At 36.6% G+C, this 20493-nt stretch overlaps 1 protein-coding gene across 4 annotated transcripts in view; it reads right to left on the reverse strand.

Annotated features, from left to right (window-relative positions):
- The window catches only part of CDC42BPA (CDC42 binding protein kinase alpha (DMPK-like)), a 199915-nt gene that overhangs the window by 45236 nt on the left and 134186 nt on the right, over positions 1–20493 (reverse strand). For all 4 annotated transcript variants that reach the window (XM_009994784.1, XM_009994783.1, XM_009994785.1 and 1 more), the window contains exons 15-20: positions 19988–20235; positions 14833–14938; positions 13041–13165; positions 3383–3488; positions 2636–2784; positions 651–742 (exon numbers count right to left, since the gene is read on the reverse strand). In XM_009994784.1, the coding sequence (XP_009993086.1) occupies positions 651–742; positions 2636–2784; positions 3383–3488; positions 13041–13165; positions 14833–14938; positions 19988–20235 (826 nt within the window). The remainder of the gene's footprint in view (positions 1–650; positions 743–2635; positions 2785–3382; positions 3489–13040; positions 13166–14832; positions 14939–19987; positions 20236–20493) is intronic.

Here is a 20493-nt window from a genome sequence, read left to right on the forward strand (position 1 = left end):
CTACAGGAACAGCAAAAAATCAAGCAAATCATTACTCATCTCTCAATTAATTTTTTTTCATTTCAGAATTACGAAAGAGTCTCTTCTTCCAGAAACAATACAGAACACTGTTAGACAGATGCACTAGAAATCCCAGGACATACTCTTAATTTCACAGCAAAGCAAACATGACCACACTGTTCACTATGTGGTTACAAAGTCAATCAAAGAAGTTATCTCAGAAATAAATGAATGCTATGAATGTCTCTGCAGTTGATTACTCTCTGTGTAGATAGGCCCAAAACCATAATAGATTAAGTATTTAAAGTCTAAATACCTTCACACATCATAAGAGGGAAAAAATTATATCTATACTTATAATAGTTTTCTGTCAGTAAATCACCAGACACATGCCAAATACAAATAATGTGGTTCCAACTCAAATAATACTTCACTGGTTCAAGTATTTCAACAAAATTGAAGCATATTAAAAGTATGTATTAGAAGAGCAAATGCAACTGCTGTAGGTACATCTTAATATGCAGTTATTGTGCTTACATTTTGTATGCCAAAGTCTGTTGCTATCATATTTTCGCTGCAAAGTGCCATTTGATAGATAAGATGTACCCACCAAAGTGAAATGTTATTTATTTGCATATCTGTTGCCATACCCTTTTCTGATCTAAGTTCTTCTGTCTCCTTTTTCAGTCTTTCAACATCTGTCAAGAGTTCCATGTACTTCTTCTCAGATTCTTGCAATTTACTTAAAAAGAATACAAACAAAAAACCCTATATAAATATTGAGACCCATGATACAAGTACTTTATTTTAGTCCATCTTTGCATTCTATTTAAAAATTAATGCCCAGCAAGCATGCATTATGTCATCAAAAGCAAGAATTAATTCAGAAATTTATTAGGACCTATTTAGTATGATATCTTAAAAATAAAACAGAAAAAGCAATTAATTGCCCCTGATTACTCATTAAATAGGCTTGTGTTTCTAATTTGTGAGTAATTGGGTAAGCCTGTACCCTGCAAATGAGAAAAAAAGACCACCATTTATTTTTAACCTTAAAATTTAGGAGGTTTTACATTTGTTAATTCACAGTGCCTGTGATACTAATGAATTACATTGAACCATTTTCCACTCAGTTACTTTACAGTTGTTTCAATTTTTTCCAATTCTCATCTGATAGGTAACACTGCTATACATTTCTACCACACTTCTCGTCCTTCTCTATTAAAGCAAACACTGGTTCTTAGAGGACCTACAATGCTGCCTGTCATCATGCTACCTGGCCTAAAAAGCACCCAAGTATGGTGGGACAAGGTATTCTCACCTTCCAGATAACATACTTGAGTCTCAGCTCTCTCCAACTGCTTTCCTAAAGGTGCAAAGCAACTCAGTACTTCTCAACTACGACTGAAAACAAATTCTTCACTTTGCTTGTATTTGAAATTCTAACACCACATCCTACTCTTTCTCTGCTAGAAGCCATTTCCAAGCCTTGTATTGTCTATCTATATGCATAGACACTGCAGGATAAGAGATCTATTACTGTAAAAATTGTTTTTGTAGAGAAAGCAGTAAGGGGAACAGAATGCACGTGCATCTAAGATGAGGCTCAGAAGTCCTACTTCAGCTTAAATGCACACTTCAATCTACCAACTCAAAAGACAAACACTGCATCCCTAGCGGAGTGGGATTGACTATTCGAAACTACTGTCATAGCATCGTACATTTTCTCGTGGCAAATTTGCCATGCTTTAGCTTGTATCAAATTACAACATATCATAGGAACTATGCAAACAATATATATATTGTATTTGTTTATATATTTGCTGTTTATCTACTAAAATGTCTTAGCTTAATAGTGTTAACAGCTCATAAAATGAATCAAAATTCCGACTAAAGAAATTAAAGCCTTTCTTTTTCAGCAGAACCTACTTGTAACGGTTAGCAGCAGCGTAAGCTTATTTTTAAACATGCCTCAAACTTTAATTTGAAAGATTCTCTTGTAGGCATGGAAAAGCTCATATTTTGTCTTTGATTTCTCTGTCCAAAGTAATAAAGAAAACAATGGTGGGTGCTATGTAGAAGTCTTGTGCCACTGGAGCTATGTTCTTTGGGCAGTGATGAAATAAGCTAGGTTGATTCTGGAGACCTAGAAATGATCCTCTAATCCTCTGCTTCAGGCATCTACCCAACTCAGAATAAAATTGTAATTTAAAGGGGGGAGGAGCTGAGGAGAGAGGCCTGTGGAAGGAATAAAAGAATTTGTCATTTTCCATAAGCACATTTTATTACTGTGCCAATACGTAAACAAGAATTTATTTTTGTCAGTTAATCCAATGAAGCTACCAAACTTTGCTTGCATTTGAACTTGTTATCACAAATGGGAGATACTGTATTATTAAAGAGAATGTGTCCCCTCTGAAAGTCTTCAAGATTTCAATTTTTCCCAGTAAGTGTTCAGCTGCTTACACAATTGAGACACAATTAAGACACTTTTTTTTTTTTTCACATTTTGATACAAGAAACTGGGATATCGTTTGTTATCAAATTTTGACAGACAAGATAGTTAAAATCATTACTTGATTACACTCCATGGCAGGTATCAAAGTAAATTTCCACCAGAACAATTCAGTCTTACCACTCTGTAGAGATACAGGAAGCTTTGACTTTATTCAACTCATCTTGAATAGCTTGTTTGGCTCGGATTTCAGCATCAAGAGCAGACTGTAGCTCCAACCTTGCAGACATATCCAGTTTTGCTAAGCGCCGCATCTTCCAGGGCATGTCCTAGTAAAGGAAAAAAAAAAGGGGGAGAGAGAAGAAAAAGGAAAGAAGGCAGAAAATTACAAATGTAACTAGCTTCAATGGTTTTCTCAATCTGTTACGATTTTAACAGAAGAGTTAGTTAATTCCAAAGTAATATAAAATTAAAATAATTTAGAATATTGTTACTTCTATTATTTTTAAACTCATGTACTAAATCAGCAAGATGAATGTCTTATGCTGTCACGATCTCAAAAGCAGAGATTTCATTAATTCTAGTTTTGATGTGCATCAATTAAAATGACAGCTATGAAGGCCATTCACATTCCCCAAGTGAAAGATTTTAAGGTTTTCATGACCAAAGTATAGATTTACTTCAATAAATTAATATATGATATTAGTTACTTGAACAATATAATAGATAAAACCACATTATAAAGACATTGGTGTTTAATTAATTGTTAAGCAATAAGTGTACTATTTAGTTATTCAAGCTCTAGGAAAGTCTACCTTTTCACTAACACAGGTATAGCAGACGAGTTATTACTGTAGTTGAAACTATCAAATCAGTGTTTTTCAAAACAAAAAATAATAATCTGACATATGGAAATAAGACACTTACTGTAGCTCTTGCACCTAAACTGGAGTTCTTCAAGGCCTCTAGTTCTTCTGTCATTTTAGAGGCCAAAGCTTGAAGATAACCTCGAGCATCTTTTTCATCACTTACCCTAAACAATTAGATTAGAAGAAACAGGAATTTTAACCAAAGAATTTAAAGAAAAAAACCCCAAAGTCACATCAACATAACAGCAACCAGAAACAGAAAATAGCAGAATACAGAACAAAAATTGTAGTACATAAGGAAACAAAAAAAAGAATGCAGAAAACCACAAAAAACTAAGCCTTTGCTATGGTGCAAAGTTCCATTAAACAATAAGCGTCACAAAGAGAAGGAAGAAAGACTCAGGAACTACATGCCTCAGCATAAATATCAGCTACCTGAAATTGAGAATGTGGGAAAGAAACTTTTTAGTAGTCAACCTATTTTTAAGGAATAATTATGACAAAATTAATAATGAATAATTCAACCATACACAATATTGGAACTAGCAGTTGACTTCACTGTATCAATTGACTTTTAGAACTAGTAGTTAGAATCAGTGATGGTATTTCAAGAAATGTTAATTAAAGAAGGAGAGCCAAGTTCTAATGTTATTAAACAGCATAAGCCAGAAGAGGCTCTGTCATCCCCTGAACTTTCTAAAAAGACACATTTTCTGAGTGTAAACACATCAAGACGACATGTCTGTTTTTCAGATTCTTTGGTCACCAGTTACAAATTAAAATAAAAAAAACTTTCTGTGATTAATCACAGCAGATGACTCTTCACTTTGTCTCAAGTATTAACATAGAAAAGAAAGATGCTAAAACATTAGCTCAGTGAAACTAAGTAGCTTAGAAGAAACCTAAAACAAACAGGGAGGAAAAAAGAAACAAACAAAAAAAACCCTACACACATTTCCTTTACCTTACATGCACGGCTCTGACATACCTGCTCACAGAAGAACAAACTAGAGTTTGCATCACTGGGGCATAAGTCTGAGCTGGTCTCAGAGACTACAAGTCAAATACCACAGCTACAATAACCACAGAAATGTTTAGGAAGTGCACTAAATAATGAATCTCACATAGTTTTAAATAACTTATAGGAAAGTGGGAAAACAGTTTTTCTGCTTCATGAAAATTAACTTACCCTTGCTTCTTGATCTCTCTTTAATAACTGTAATCCTGAGTACATTGGATTAGAGATGAGAGCTGTCCAGAAAGATGACTTCATCTCTTAAGTGACCTTTATGCAGAAAGTGATTCCCTCTACATGTCTACAAAGTAATGTAAGTTTCTCTGGTTGATACTATGGGGTTCATACACAGAGTGAATATGGAACGGTGCTACTTGCAAGTTTAAAATTAATATAAATAATAACATGTTTCAACAAAGATTTATGGATAGTCACCAGGAGGCAAGAAAAACAGAGAGTAAACACTCTGAACTGCCACAGAGATGGGAAGAACAGAAGAGCCTTCCCATTGTGGCCTCAGGGTAAGATCACAATGCAAAAGGTATGGGCTAAACATCTACAGGTTGTGCTGAGTTCTGGGCATGCAGATTAAGATTTATATCAAGAGACATTGCTTTCACACAGAGGAAGCTAATGCAAAAATAGTGACCGCTTTCCACAAAATTAGCGTCCAGTATGATGTGAACAGTTATTTTTGCTTTGGGTTTTATCTTATTTGTATCCTACCTACAATTCAGTTCAAGAGATAGGGAGGACCCTAGAAAAAAACCCACAAGCTCATGTCCCGACTTTATTAAAAGTCAGTGAGAGTTTTGATATTAATGAGTCAGTATCTTTCCCAAGGGACATAAAAAGTCAATGGAAGCAGCATGCCTACTTCCACCCCCTCCCACCCTACTTTCTGGATGAAACACATTTTGATGACCAGATGCCGATAACCTGAGCCTACACAAACCACTTATGGTACAAGAGTGGGCAAAAGATGTGAGAAGTAGCATAAGATGCTTTTGGGGGAGGTATGTGTGGGTCCATAATGAAATGTGGAACAAAAAGAGAAGATTGCAGCTAGGAAAAAAGAGAGTGTGAGGTTTTCAATGCGAGAAAGTAAGTTTTCCTGATGTAGAAGAAGTGAAAAGAAATTTAATATTTTTTTAACATTTCTAATTAAAGCTGAACAACTTCAAATGTCCAATTTTTTTGCCAATATTTATCATGCCATATAGATCCTTCCTTGAGGAAGATAAGAAAACACTTCGGGTATTTGGTTTATGATGCACAGAACCTTCAAGCTGTAAGTTCTGAAAAGCCACACATTCCACACACCTCAGAGAGAAGTTCCACAGAAATTATAAAGATCTAGAAAATGAAACTATAAAGTAAATTTTTTAAAAAAACTATATTGAGTAACACAGTAAATATAAGCAGCATGCAAACTATGAAAAGCTGAGATACAGGTTTGTGGTCCAATCAATGGCAACCATCGCTGGATAATGAGATAGATTAAAGCAACATAGGAACAAAAGAGCTCTAGAAGTTTTTTAATTGTTACTGTTTTTCTGGGGGGTGTTTGGCTTTTTTTTTTTTTTTTTTTTATTTAAAATAAAAATAAAACAAGAATGGTAAAATTGATCCTTCCTTGAGGAAGATAAGAAAACACTTCGGGTATTTGGTTTATGATGCACAGAACCTTCAAGCTGTAAGTTCTGAAAAGCCACACATTCCACACACCTCAGAGAGAAGTTCCACAGAAATTATAAAGATCTAGAAAATGAAACTATAAAGTAAATTTTTTAAAAAAACTATATTGAGTAACACAGTAAATATAAGCAGCATGCAAACTATGAAAAGCTGAGATACAGGTTTGTGGTCCAATCAATGGCAACCATCGCTGGATAATGAGATAGATTAAAGCAACATAGGAACAAAAGAGCTCTAGAAGTTTTTTAATTGTTACTGTTTTTCTGGGGGGTGTTTGGCTTTTTTTTTTTTTTTTTTTTTAATTAAACTAAAGATAAAGCAAGAATGGTAAAATTAGTCTTACTAATTTTTGTCTCCTTCCTCCCCTGTAGAGACACCTAACAAGGGCAGCAAAAGGCATAAGGAAAAGTTCTTTAGGTTTCACTTAGACTAATTTCTTTCTCTACTGAAAATCTATATATTAGATTAATTGTTCAGTTTTCACACAGAATATAAGTGTCCCTGCAAGTTTAGTTCCTTAACTTTAAAGGATCTAGAACAGTCATATAGGACAAGTTCCTTTAAAATGTAATTTAACTTTTTAGTTGGAGCTAACTTCATAACAACCTTAAAAGAACCACCTAGTATGCTATCTGTAAAGCTGGTAGACACCTCAGACTCTCTCTATCTCTATCCAGGGTAATTTGTAATACAAAATGGATCCAGAGTACTAAAGATTTTCTGATGAACAGGAGGAGTCCTGAAGCCCTAGGATCTTATGCCAAGCTGCACCTTATTGAATGATTGGGAAGATAAGCGAACGTCAAATGAAGACCTCTTTGTTTCCCTTGCCCTTAGCAGAGGGCGTGTGTTAAGTTATGGGAGTTACCTGCAGAAGGCAGAAGTTTGGCATTTGGGAGGCATGTTGTAGCAAATGTTAGAAAATATCACAGTACTGAGGTAAACAAATGGGAAGGCTGGAATTGAGTAAATTGAAGAATCAAGGTGGGCAGGAAAACTTCATACAAGGAAAAAAGTGTTAGATGTGTTGTCATCTGTGAAGCTGAAAAGCTCTATTGTGTTTCAAAATTCAAGGGGGATTTTTAAATGTACTGTTACCAAATCTTTGTCAGACTGAATTGGTACCAGGTGTGCCATATTAACGTTAGGCTCACGCTGCCATGTTTTATTTAATACACATATGATTATATGAATAGGACTGCATACAAAGCATATATATTGAATATTCAATAAATAAGCAATAATCATAGAATGATAGTATCATTAAGGTTGGAAGGGACCCTAAAGATCATCAAGTCCCAAACCCCCTGCCATGAGCAGGAAACCCTACCACTAGACCAGGTTGCACAAAACCTCGTCCAACCTGGCCTTAAAAATCTCCAGGGATGGGGCATCAACAACCTCCCTGGACAACCCATTCCAGTTCCTCACCACCCTTATAGTGAAGAATCTCTTCCTAATATCTAACCTAAATCTCCCCTCTCTCAGTTTAAAACCATTACCCCTTGTCCTATCACTATCTTCTCTGATGAAAAGCCCCTCCCCAGCTTTCCTGTAGGGCCCCCAAAGTACTAGAAGGCTGCTATAAGGTGTCCTTGGAGCCTTCTCTTCTCTAGGCTGAGCAGCCCCAACTCTCTCAGCCCGTCTTCATAGCAGAGCTGCTCCAGGCCTTTGATCATCTTGGTGGCCTTTCTCTGGACCATCTCCAACAGGTCTATATCTTTCTTGTGCTGAGGACACCAGAACTGTACACAGTACTCCTGGTGTAGTCTGACCAGAGCAGAGTAGAGGGGCAGAGTTACCTCCCTGGCCCTGCTGGCCACACTTCTTTTGATGCAGCCCAGGATGCAGTTGCTCTCTGGGCTCCAGCACACACTGGTGGCTCATGTCAAGCTTCTCATCCACTACCACCCCCAAGTACTTCTCCTCAGGACTGCGCCCAAGCCATTCTTCCCCCAGCCTGTATTTGTGCCTTGGGGCTGTGCCGACCCAGGTGCAGGACCTTCTACTTGGCCTTTTTGAACTTCATGAGGTTGGCACTGGCCCACCTCTCCAGCCTGTCCAGGTCCCTTCCCTCTTGGGTGTCAACCACACCACACAGCTTGGTATTGTCAGCAAAGTTGCTAAGGAAACACTCAGTTCCACTGTCCATGTCTCTATCAAAGATGTTGAACAGCACTGGTCCCAATACTGACCCCTGAGGGACATCACTTGTCACCTGCTTCCATTTGGACATTGAGCCATTGACCATAACTCTCTGGGTGCAGCCATCCAGCCAATTTCTTAGCCACCAAGTGGTCCATCTGTCAAATCCCTGTCTTGTCAGCTTGGAGACCAGGATGTCAAGTACAACAGTGTCAAACGCCTTGCACAAACCCAGGTAGATGACGTCAGTTGCTCTGCCACCATCCACCATCTCTGTAGCCTTGTTGTAGAAGGCCACTAGACTGGTCAGGCATGACTTGCCCTTAGTGAAGCAATATTGGCTGTCATCAATCACCTCTTTATTTTCCATGTGCCTTAGCAGACTTTCCAGGAGGATTTGCTCCATGATCTTGCCTGATTTAAGAATGCCAAAGAAGTCTGTGGGCCATGTCCTCCATTCCTCCTGTAGTTTCTCAATGCGTTTAAATTTCTGCCTTCATACCACTATGCTCAAAGCCGCCAACATAATGACTTTTTTTTCCCCTGCCCTCTCCAACAACATTTATTTATTTTAACTATTTCTCTAAATATTGTCAACATTTCACTCTTCTCCCAAAGCGTGAAATTTCCCTTTGCCCTCCAGAATTTCTTCTTTCTTGATAATTATCCTCAGATTATTAGTACCTCAAACACAACACATATCAGAATTTTTCATATTTTGCGTTTCTTACAGTTGAATTTCTCCAGAATTCTTGTTAAGCCCTTTCTGCAATTTGTGGGTTCCTTCTTCTGAGAGCAACTACATTTAAAGAAAAAGCTTTGAGGTTTTTAAAGTTTGATTTATTGCAGGAAGGTTTGGGTTTCTTGTTTGGGTTTGTTTGGGTTGTTTTTTTTCAATGAGATTGACTACATCAACCATAGTAGAGTTAACTGGAAAGATCATCTGGCCAGCTGAATCTCAACCTAATGTTCACTCTATAGGTAAACTAGGTAGCAGTTGGGCCATCCATATAAACAAATGTATTTTACAATACAGAATTCTTCATTTGAACTAATTGTCTAGGCTTTCTTTTCAGTCAGTGGGGAGAATGACAGACTTCTACCATACTACTTATGGGATTCATTTGAGCTGTCTACCTTAGGACTCCTAAAACTAGGTTGGACAAATTCCTCCCCAAGAGAGACTATTAAGATTCTTGCCAAGTACTCTGGGAATCACTACCAAGATTTTTTCCATCAATATCCTTTCTGCAACAGAGCAGAAATACAGTACTGCAGCTATTTAAAAGATTCCTTTTTAGAGTGACTACATTAACCTCCTATGCAACGAATCTCTTTCCTATCTCCCATAGGAAAATTCACAGCTGACTATAAAAGCCTCAGTATTTCTTACCCTTGTCAAGGAATTTGTTATTTGGCTAAATATATTTAATAATATAAAAATATAAACAAATATAATAAAAAAGTGATTTGGCTAATATAAATATGTCAATATAACAGCTCCATTAAGTCTGAACAACCTAGGAGGGTCTATTGCTACAACACAAGAATTTGCAATAGAAGTTTGATTCAAGAGTTTATATTAAGATTTTGACTGATTTATGGCATCTTGGGGCAGTAACAGCAAAAACAAAAATGCTTTGCTGTATATTTGCTGTAAACAAGATGCAAGAGAGCCCAGTAAGAAAGCAGGGAAAGGCTATGGGGAATGTGATAGGCCACTAAAATCACTTGCAAGTTATAAAATCTGAAAGAAACAATAATTCAGGAGAGCCAAGGACTTGTGAAGAAAGTGACACGTTTATGTGGACTCAAAGAGTAGGGCAGATTTCCTGAGAAAGATAGCTATTAGATGGTAAAGCGCTTAAGGGAAGTAAGGTACTACTTAGGCTTGTGTTACTTGAAACAGGGCTAGAACAAATCCCTTGAACAGACAGCTGAAAAAATAATTAAAAAAACCAGTAACCTATTTCATCTACTGGCTCCTATCCTTCATGAATCACGGTACAAATAGAAGATGGCAGGTAAAACACATTTCTCAGAGGTGGAAAATACGTATCCAAAATATATATTAAGTACTATCACGTGAAAAATCTCTTAGTTTTGAAGAGGGAGCCTACAAGCTCTAGCCTACTTTGTTAGCTCCAAGGCATTCTCCTGTCATACTGAAGAGGTAGACAGGTATGGATTTAAACTGCATGTTCTTCTGAGGAAAACATAGACCTGTGACTGATTAAGATTTGTTTTCTTCAAAACGGTTGTGTTTTTTTCGCCTTTAAAAATGTTTTGCATTATTATAGATGTTTAAATACTTCATAAAGCACTCCATGTTCCACAAAAGCTTTTTAGAGAAAGACCTACTTTCGAAATACAGTGCCGAATTCTAAGGACAGCAGATGGACATTACCAGATTATGTGGCTAACACATGGAAAATCTAAACATGGCAAAAAAGTGTGAGCCAAGATTGGTCTCATAACTGAAAAAAAATTTACAGAAGTAGAGAGAAGTATGGAGAGAAAATTGAGATGTATACTGTGATTAAAAACTGGAACCAAGCCAGGTTTTTTTTTATCTCCTTAATGTTTGCCCACAGTACCTCTACTTCTTTTTCTTTTCCCATAATTTTTAGCTCTATGCTTTTCAAAAGACATTGTATTATCATAAGGGACCAGTAAAATGGTATCTTTCACTCAGAAAGTTAGTCTTGCATGTACCTAATGTTTCTTTCATTAAGTATCCTTAGAGATAATAAAAAATCCCAATTCCAAACATCTGCTACCCCCAAGTGACATCTCTAATACATGCAAGATTCTTTATCACATACCTGAACCACATCAGTAGCACATCTTAAAATATTAAGCACTCTCAGAAATTGGAAAATTGTTAATGGCATCTGGCACATTTTTACATAGTGTTAAGTAAAACAATCCACAACTACTGCTGATCTGTCTTTTTCCAGTACTGCCAAGTTTTATGAGTGCTTTCACATTTATATCTGAAAAATGGGGTTTGTCCTTGGTGCATTAAGTAGATAAGTATTACCTTAAAAAACATATGGAATGTGAAATAACAGACTTGTGCCTCTTGTTACCTTGACCTTTTTTCCAAGGAAGCATTTCTGATTGACTAGAAATTTGCTGTTCATTTAAACAACTTTTATGTTTGCTTGTGGGTTTGGGTTTTTTAAAATTTCTGTGATGCAGGTAAGATTGAAAGGAACACACAAAATGAACCCTTTAAATTTTTTATCCTCTGCTATGAATACAATGTCTTGAGACACTATGAATGTAATACAGATGGGCAATATATAACTTCATGTAACAAATCCTATTTAAAACAATTCTAGAACCCCAGAGGACAGCCCTTCTTAGGGCTCAAGGAGTCACATGGCTATTTTCAAAAGCAAACTTACCTGTATTTGGATAACAAAATTATATTGAGGTTACAATACCAAATTAGGTTCCATCAAAACAAATGCTTCCCATTTTTGCTTTGACACAACAAATTTGATTTTTTCACTACCATGAGATGGGAAAAGTAACAATCAAGTAGTATACAAAAAAAAGATTAGCATATGATAATTAAATCTTTCCCAGAATAAATATAGAACTATAAATAAATGCCTAAATGCCAGCTGTTTTTGCAGATGCTAAAGACTGCAATGGACCATAAAAGGGGAGAGGAAAGAAGCAGACATGGAGAGGAAAAATAACAGCCACATAGATAAAACCATCATTTTCCTTCTAATACGTTCTACTTGAGTCTTTTCTTTTTCCTTAATTTATTAGAATAGGACAGAAAACTTAGTGTCATTATTTAGCAACAGTATTATTAGAATCAGAATTGTCAAACAGTTGGAAGGGACCTCTAGAGATCATCTAGTCCAACTCCCCTGCTAAAGCAGGATGCAAGGGAGCACATTACTCAGGACCGCATCAAGGCAGGTTTTGAAAATCTCCAGAGAAGGGGACTCCACAACTTTCCTGGGCAGCCTGTTCCAGTGCTCTGTCACCCTCATATTTATGAGTTTTTTCTCATATTTAAATGGAACTTCCTATGTTTCAGCTTGTGCCCCTGGCCCCTTGTCCTGTCACTGGGAGCTACTGAAAAGAGCCTGGCTTCATCCTCCCTGCACCCACCCTTTAGATACTTATAGGCATTAATAAGGTCTCCCCCTCAGCCTTCTCTTCTTCAGGCTAAAGAGTCGCAGCTCCCTCAGCCTTTCTTTATAAGGGAGATGCTCCAATCCCCCAGTCATCTTTGCTGCCCTCCACTGGACTCTCCCTAGTAGTTCCCTTTCCTCTCTCTAGTATCTCCCTTTCCCTCTTAAACTGGGGAGCCTAGAACTAGACGCAGTTTTCCAGATGTGGCCTCAGCAGTTCAGATTAGAAGGGGAGAATGAACTCTCTCAACACATCACTTGACTGGCTTTGTGGTAGTCTCAAATGCCTTTCATATAAAAAAATAACACAGAAGTTGCTCTGCATTTGTTTCATTCTGCCACATGCTAAGCAGATGACGAAAATTAATGCCCAGTCACAAATACTCTCAGTCACTGCTTTTCCCTTGTTTCTCCTTGGAGGAGTGAGCTCAGCACATGACTCCTTCCAACATTCTTCCAAAGCCACAAGCCACACCCAATGGCCATGAACAGTCGTATCTGCCAAGACACTTTCACGTTTAAGGAGGAACACAATTTTCCAGATTTGGGTATTATTAAAATCTCAAGGAAAAATAGAGCAGAATCCAAGATGGGTGTGAGATTTCACCAGAGTGCCATATGAAAGTGCAAAATCTCAGTAACAGCTCTACCACATACTGAGGGGTTCTGCAATGACATTAGAGCAGAGTATTCACCATTGGATGATCTCAGTAATTTGGGCCTCCCAGTGGGCCACGGACTCCTTTTTATCAGCCAGATCTCTCATCTCTTCTTCCAGCTGCCGGTTACTCATACTCAGCCTCTCAAACATGGTGGTGAGCTGAATGAGAATTAAACAACTTGTTAAAACTATAACCTGCTGTGACCCCATCTCTGTGTAAAGTCAAAGCTATGTGTTCCCCCCTACCACACTGTGCAGCTGCTTTAAATACTGGTACTACCCATTACAATAAACACCATGTAACAACAGAAGCCAGAATCTCTTCTCATGTATGATCTTTGCTGTACTAAAAGGCCATTTTTTTAGGACTAGAGCTGTATTTTTACTCTAAAAATGTAATTAGTTTTCTGAGAATTAGTCTCCAAAAACCTCTCTGATTCTTAGAAGGGTTCTGCTTTGCACCATGTAGGTGTGGAATGTTCTACATAGAATAAACTACATTAAAAGAGCAAAGCAAGGGCACAAAAATTGTTACAGCTCAGATAAAGCTGCCAAACCTGTCCATGGAGAGTGGCAGGCGTAAAAGATACAGGCTTGAGTCAGATTCTTTGGGTGTCTCACAGTCCTGTATTTTTCATTTTACTCACTTGTAGATAGGGAAAGTACACTTAAATGCACATCTGTAAGTACAATATGTTATACCTAGTAATTAACTTCTTGCATTCACACAGCTGTCACTCATACATGCCCATTCTGCAAGACAAAAAACATAGCTAACCTGAGGTGGTATTGGGAACTAACCCTTCATTATGCTAAATAACTATTAAAAAAATCAAACAGGGATCACAGATCAGGTAGACTTTATTAGAAGGACTGCTTCAGAGAACAAATCTCATGTGAAAGGCATTTTTAGTACTGAAATATATTAACAAATCAAAAGATTAAAAACATATGAGTTTTAAATCTATTCTGCTTTTTACTTGTAATATTAGTACTTCATTCCATATTTCCAATTTAAATGGGTTTATGAGTTATATACACGTGCCATTTGACAAGAAAAATACAAAGGTAACCACATTCAAAAAAAAACAAACAAAAAACAAAAGGAGAGACCAAACATAAAATCTATCAAAGTGACTAGTCTCTTACTGCTCTTGGACTAAGCCTAGAAATAGGCATCTATAGTATGAGTCTTATACTGGTATGAAAATATACATTAATTTGAACACTGACATGCAAACATGCTTACTTTGAAGAACACTGTACTTTCATCATATTTTTAGAAAACCTAATGCATTACAAAAAGAATAAGCAAGTTTGGCAAGATGAACAATAAAGAGGTAATTTAAATGCATTAAACATATTTAATTCTTGCTCCACACACTTCTTCAATTAATATGCCTTTCCATTTGTACTTTTTAATATCTTAAAGTAATCTTAATGTCAAAGGGTAGGAGGAGCTCTGCTATTTCATAGCAATTGATACACAAATATACTCTAAGTAAGCACATAATTATGTATTTTAATATTTGGGTCATACACTGAGAAATATTTTTTTTGCTTAAGGTATTATCTAATAATAATCTTACCAAACTTTAAGACCATATAACTCAATTTGTACAAAAATAGATGTACATGCATATATATATTTGCACACATTCTCAAGTTCAGATGCATGTAGAAACCCTACACTCAAATCAAATATTAATCACCACTCTTTGTGTAATATTAATTTCTACTATCAATTAAGAGATAATAATAAGCAATACAGCTCAAAACTGTCTAATTTCTACATAGCACACAATAGTTATAAAGTCAGGACCTACCTTATCGAGTTCATTGGAAAGTTTTTTGTTTTCCTCTGTTAGCAGAATCTTTTCTCGTTCACACTTCTGTTTGAACTCTGTTTCAAATTCCTCTCTTTCACTTTGGCTAAGAAAAAAAATTAAGTAGAATTAGGAAGTTTTTGATTCTAAAACTCATCATACTATTCATTTAAATACATAAAGGTCAATGCACACACTAACTGAAAGTCTTGCTAGTAATACCACTGCCTATGAAAACTAAGCAAGTAATGTATAATACTAGCACCTCAGGACTACAAGACAACCTGTCGAATTTTATCATTAGACAATGAACTTCCCTGCAATATGGAATTAATAGAGCTCCACTAAGCTAATGCTTATCAATCCACTTATATATATATTTTATTGTTTAGATGAACCCTTCGAACACTGAACAGCTGTAATTCTCCAGACCGAAGTACATCTCAAAATTTTATGACACTCAGGGTAAATCCTCAGTTCACAGAAACATTCTTTTAACTTAGACATTTCTATAATTCCATGTTTCACACAAAAGGACAGGCAAAAATGACCACATATAAAACCAGAATGTGCAAACAGTAAATTAGAGCATTTGGTCCTAGGTCTCTGACAAGGAAAGCTTATATGGGTTTTGGTCAGCTGGTAACAGCCAGAAGACACACTTGAACTGTTCATTAATAGCATCAAAAAGTGAATAGATAACCTATAATATACACTCTTAATATCACCAGATTCTACAAATGCGGAGCATTCTTTCTGAGGAAGAGTTTCAAAGTAGCTATTTCCCCCAAAACCTTCCCTTCTCTTGTGAATGTCATTCAGTAGATGACAACTCCTGGTTGATTTGCTTAACACCAACTTTGATCTTGCACACTGAATATGAGAACCTGAAAATAAATTAAGCTGCTCTATTTGAAAAAAAAAAAAGTAATTTATTTGAAATGGTGTATGCCAACACTTCAGATCTGCAGCTCTCACCTCACATCCACTCTTTTGAGACTCATTACATTTGCAATTTGTATTCACTGGTTGATGGAACTACACTATAAATACCACAGATACAGTAAATACCATTCAGAAATACCACTGTCCAGCCCTAAAAAGTTTGAGAAAATATACAGTATGAAAGGTTAACTCTGCAGACATAAAATTCAGGGAAAATCTTCTCTTGGGCATTGCAACTGTTGTTTTTTTTTTCTGGATACTAATCAGAATTTTACATTTTGCAACAAAAAACCTCAATACTTCCCTGTCTTTCTTCTGAGATGCAGAACTGCTACAGCTCTGCCAAACTAATAGAACATCCTTAAAAGATGAGAAGTGTCAATGGTTACAGCGAGCCCTGTTAAGAGTAATGCTGGTTTGAATTTCCTATTTCTGATCTGAAATTCACTTAGTGCTTAAACCACTCTTTGAAATCTAGTACAGCATGTTAGACTCATGGTGAAATTCCATGTTGCTAGGCATCCTTTGAAACATAACACTACATCCTACGAAAGTAACATACTACCAGTATTGTTTAAATGCCAAGTTTTAAATTCACCACCACTCCTTTTCCACTCCTTTTCTGTATCAACAGGTTCCATGCATATGATGAGCAGACTAGGGAAAAGTCAGGAAGAGATTAAAGCACTGGCTGTCAGGGGAATTAGTAACAGGTTGTGCTTCTGTTTGCAAGGCACAGATTCAAAGCTAATTTCTCAGGCAGTAGGGCAAACTATTTTTAAAGTAATTATTTATTTTATTCAGTTTCTATGGTTTTGTTTAGGGTTTTTTATTCCTTATTTGTATAAAATTTATTCTTCTAGAGTTATAAGGTTCAAAGCAGCCAGAAAAGCCAAAGAGTCAAACATATTTGCAGACTGTAGGTATAATCTATCCCAATATCAATACAAAAATAGGACACATGCTATAGGCATACCTTGGACAGCCAGGAAGATCAAAATAATACATTTCATTTGAAACCTGGCATCTTCCTCTCCCATTAAGCTTTTTCTCTCACCCAAAATTTAGCTATGTATCCACACTTCAATTTTAGAAATCATATATGATCCAGCTTTCTTTTTATCAGTAAAGTAACTATAGGAAACCACACGCAAGCCATGTGAAATACAGCTTTATCGTATCGCTTTTCACTCCAGCTCTTTATTGTGGCTGTACAAAGTGGAGAAATATTCTCTCTTACTGCTTTGAAACAAAGAAAAGTAGACCTGAAGCAAACACCAGCCCCCTGGCTTCTTTATATCACACAGTTTAAAAACAGCAGATCATGCACTTATAGAATGGTTTGGGTTGGAAGGGACCATCTAGTTCCAATCCCCCTGCAAGGGCAGGGACACCTTCCTCTAGACCAGACTGCACAAAGCCCTGTCCACCCTGACCTTGAACACCTCCAGGGAGAGGGCATCCACAACCTACCTGGGCAACCTGTTCCAGCGTCTCACCACCCTAACAGTAAAGAATTTCTTCCTAACGTCTAACCTAAACGTAACCTCTTCCAGCTTAAAACCATTACCCTTCATAGTATCACTACATACCCTGGTAAAATGTTCCTCCCCAGCTTTTCTGTAGGTCCGCTCCAGATATTGGAAGGCTGCTGTAAGATTTCCTTGGAGTCTTTTATTCTCCAGGCTGAACAGCCCCAACTCTTTCAGCCTGTCCTTATAGGAGAGGTGCTACAGCCCTCGGATCATCTTCATGTCCCTTCTCTGGACTTGCTCCAGGAGCTCTACTGCTGTTTTACAAAGCTCTGCTTTATAGTTCTATCATTAAATGATGGGCTTAAGAGAAACTTCTACAAACATAATTTATTTTACGTAGTTTCTTACACCTTCTTTGGAAGTATTTCATAACGACAATTCTAAGAAATTGTGTTATATATATCAGTGGCCTGATACTGTTTTCCTCCATTCCTAATTTTAATAGCATGCAGTTTATCAGACTTCAGCAAAGGGTTATCATTTTGTACAGAAAGGTAGTTTCTCTCCTATAGTAAAAAATTAAATCCAAACCAACATTCAAGTTACATAAAAAACACACACAGATTTAGACCAAGCTCTAATTGACCCTTGCTTAGAATAACTTACATAATTCCCTCTATACTATAGCCCTTAAGAAGTAACGCAACCACATCCTCTTATCAAAGCTTTGTTTATTTATTAATAAACACTGAAGATTATTTTTAGGCCACTAAATTTTTTCCCCAAACTCTATGCACACACTTCAGTAACACATCCACCCCAGGCCTATTGTTGAAATAATTCCACTTATTTCAGCATAAAGCCTCCAGATGCTTCCTTTTCAACATTTACATTGAAAACCTCTACACTAGCAGACTCAAAAATGCTTCGCTTGCCTGATTACAATAACTAGAAACAGTATGCGTAAGCAGAAAAAAAAAAATAAAATCCATGTTCTCTTAAGAAAAACTACAAAATACTGAGAATCGGGGAGCAACAGCAATTCTTCCATTCCTACTATTTAAACTTCCCTTCTAAATCCTTGAACTACCACAGAAGTCAATCTGTAGCACTCCTTGAACAGTGGACTTCTACATTTTTGTGCAGCCCTAATTCTTGCATGAAATTCTGCAAATTTGTTTAACAAAACTCATTATAGATCAGGTCTTCATTAATCACTCAGCATTTGTGTGTACACCTGGCTTTACACGATGCTGAAGTCTTCGCATTAAAAACCAAATATTTGATTCTGGTTATGTGACACACTTCTCGTTATGTGACACTTCTCTGCTTTAAAATTTTATCTTACACCAACATTTGAAATACATACAAAAACACAGCTACTTCAGCACTCATTTTAGATTTGCATCAGGTTCTTTGTTTAATTATGGGAGAAACTAAATTGCAATAAGGTTTATGACCTAGGTAGCATGAAGCAGATCAACATTGTTACGCAATTTGTTAGTTCACTAGATGGACATCTAGTCAGAATTTTGAAGCTATACAACATGAGAATGGTTCTGATAAAAATACCCATGTGGTATTGGTCTGGTCAGTGTTTGGAGGCATGATATTTAGCAACAGTTAGCCTGTGGAAAGAGTTATTAATTATTCTTTATTGATTATTCCTCTTTCCAAGATACTATTGCACTGACATGGCATTAAAAGGGTAACATACTATCAATTTTGTTTATTACAAGACAGGATAGCCTTTTTGTGAATTTATAACTCAGCAATGGTCAGCAAGACCATTAAGTCATGATACAATGAAAACACACTGCTGATGCAAGTTTTACCTCTCAACCTAGAACAAAGCAGCAAGCTACTGTGTTAGTAAGTCCAGCCTATGAATAGATGTATTCCAGGAAAAAAACAGTTCATCCACTGCATTCTAGGCTGTATGATCTACTTCCCCTCTGGAAATAATTTACCAGAGAAACAGTGTTTCCACCTCTATTTGTACAAGCTTTTTGAAAAATAATTTCTTTACTACTTATTTTTAAGGACTTGTTACAGTTTGGCTAAACTTCCAGCAGAAATTTCTCCATGGCTTTTCTAATACACTATCTTACCATAGCAGCAGAAAGAAGCATCTATGATTGTATCTACCAAGTGTTCTGAATTTTTTATGAATGAAAGTCAACACATGGAATTTATTATTATTTATATCACTACACCATCCAACAAAAAAACTTGATGAATGCCTCAAGGAACATTCTGAAGGCCAGTTACAAGCTCCACCACGTGGGAGAGAAAAACGCAGGTCTCTGACAAATTACCATAAAGCAGCTTATGCCTGCTGTAGTCTGATGACTGATGTTAACATTCAATGGAATCTAGCATAGATTAACCTTAGTCACTGTTAAGTGTCTGTTCCTGCTTTGGCAGGAATGTAAGCAATAACTGATCTCTAACACATTAGTTTTGTATTAAAAGTTTGATGTATCAAACACAAAAAAATGTCAAAAAAACTATTTTAAACTGCAACATAAGCTGCAACTCAAGTTACATATCTTGGAATGGTCAACCACTGCAAGAATTCTGGTGCAAAATTCACTGTTTCAGTACAGGAATGTGGATATTTTTATTCTGTTTTCTTGTTAAAGGTGATTTAGGATGTGACAGTACATTTGCAAAAATACTAGGAGACCTGAAACAGATTTTGAGCTTTAAAGTAAATTCCATATAGTACTCACTTTTCTCTTCTGGTTTTCTCTAACTTGTCTTTCAAAATCATTATCTCCTTCTTGAGGGCAAGCTGCTGGCTCTCTGCATCCCGCAGTTCTTTCTTCAGACTTTTTACTTCATTAGCATGCATTATTTCACGTTTAGATAATTCCTCTTCATAGAATACACTTTTCTTTTCCAGGTCTGCCTTTAATTTAGTGATCTCTTGCTGGTGTTCTATACTGCTCAGTCCAGGTGAGCGGCCAATCTGTTTTTGCTAAAATAAACAGCGTCAAGTTAGCACTCAAGAATGCTGAAAAGGATGTTTAATAACGCAATATTCATAACTCTATGTTTAGAAAATATCACATTTACACGCTCAAGTTAAACACATAGCCAATGTCACTCCAGTCTTCAAAAAGGGCAAGAAGGAAGATTCAGGAAACTACAGACCAAGTCAGCCTCACCTCCATTCCTGGAAAAATGGTGGAGCAGCTTATTTTTGAGGTCATCTCTAAGCACATGGAAGAGAATA

This window comes from Chaetura pelagica, unplaced genomic scaffold (genome assembly GCF_000747805.2).
Source record: "Chaetura pelagica isolate M959 unplaced genomic scaffold, ChaPel_1.0 scaffold2, whole genome shotgun sequence".
Classification (NCBI taxonomy): domain Eukaryota; kingdom Metazoa; phylum Chordata; class Aves; order Apodiformes; family Apodidae; genus Chaetura; species Chaetura pelagica.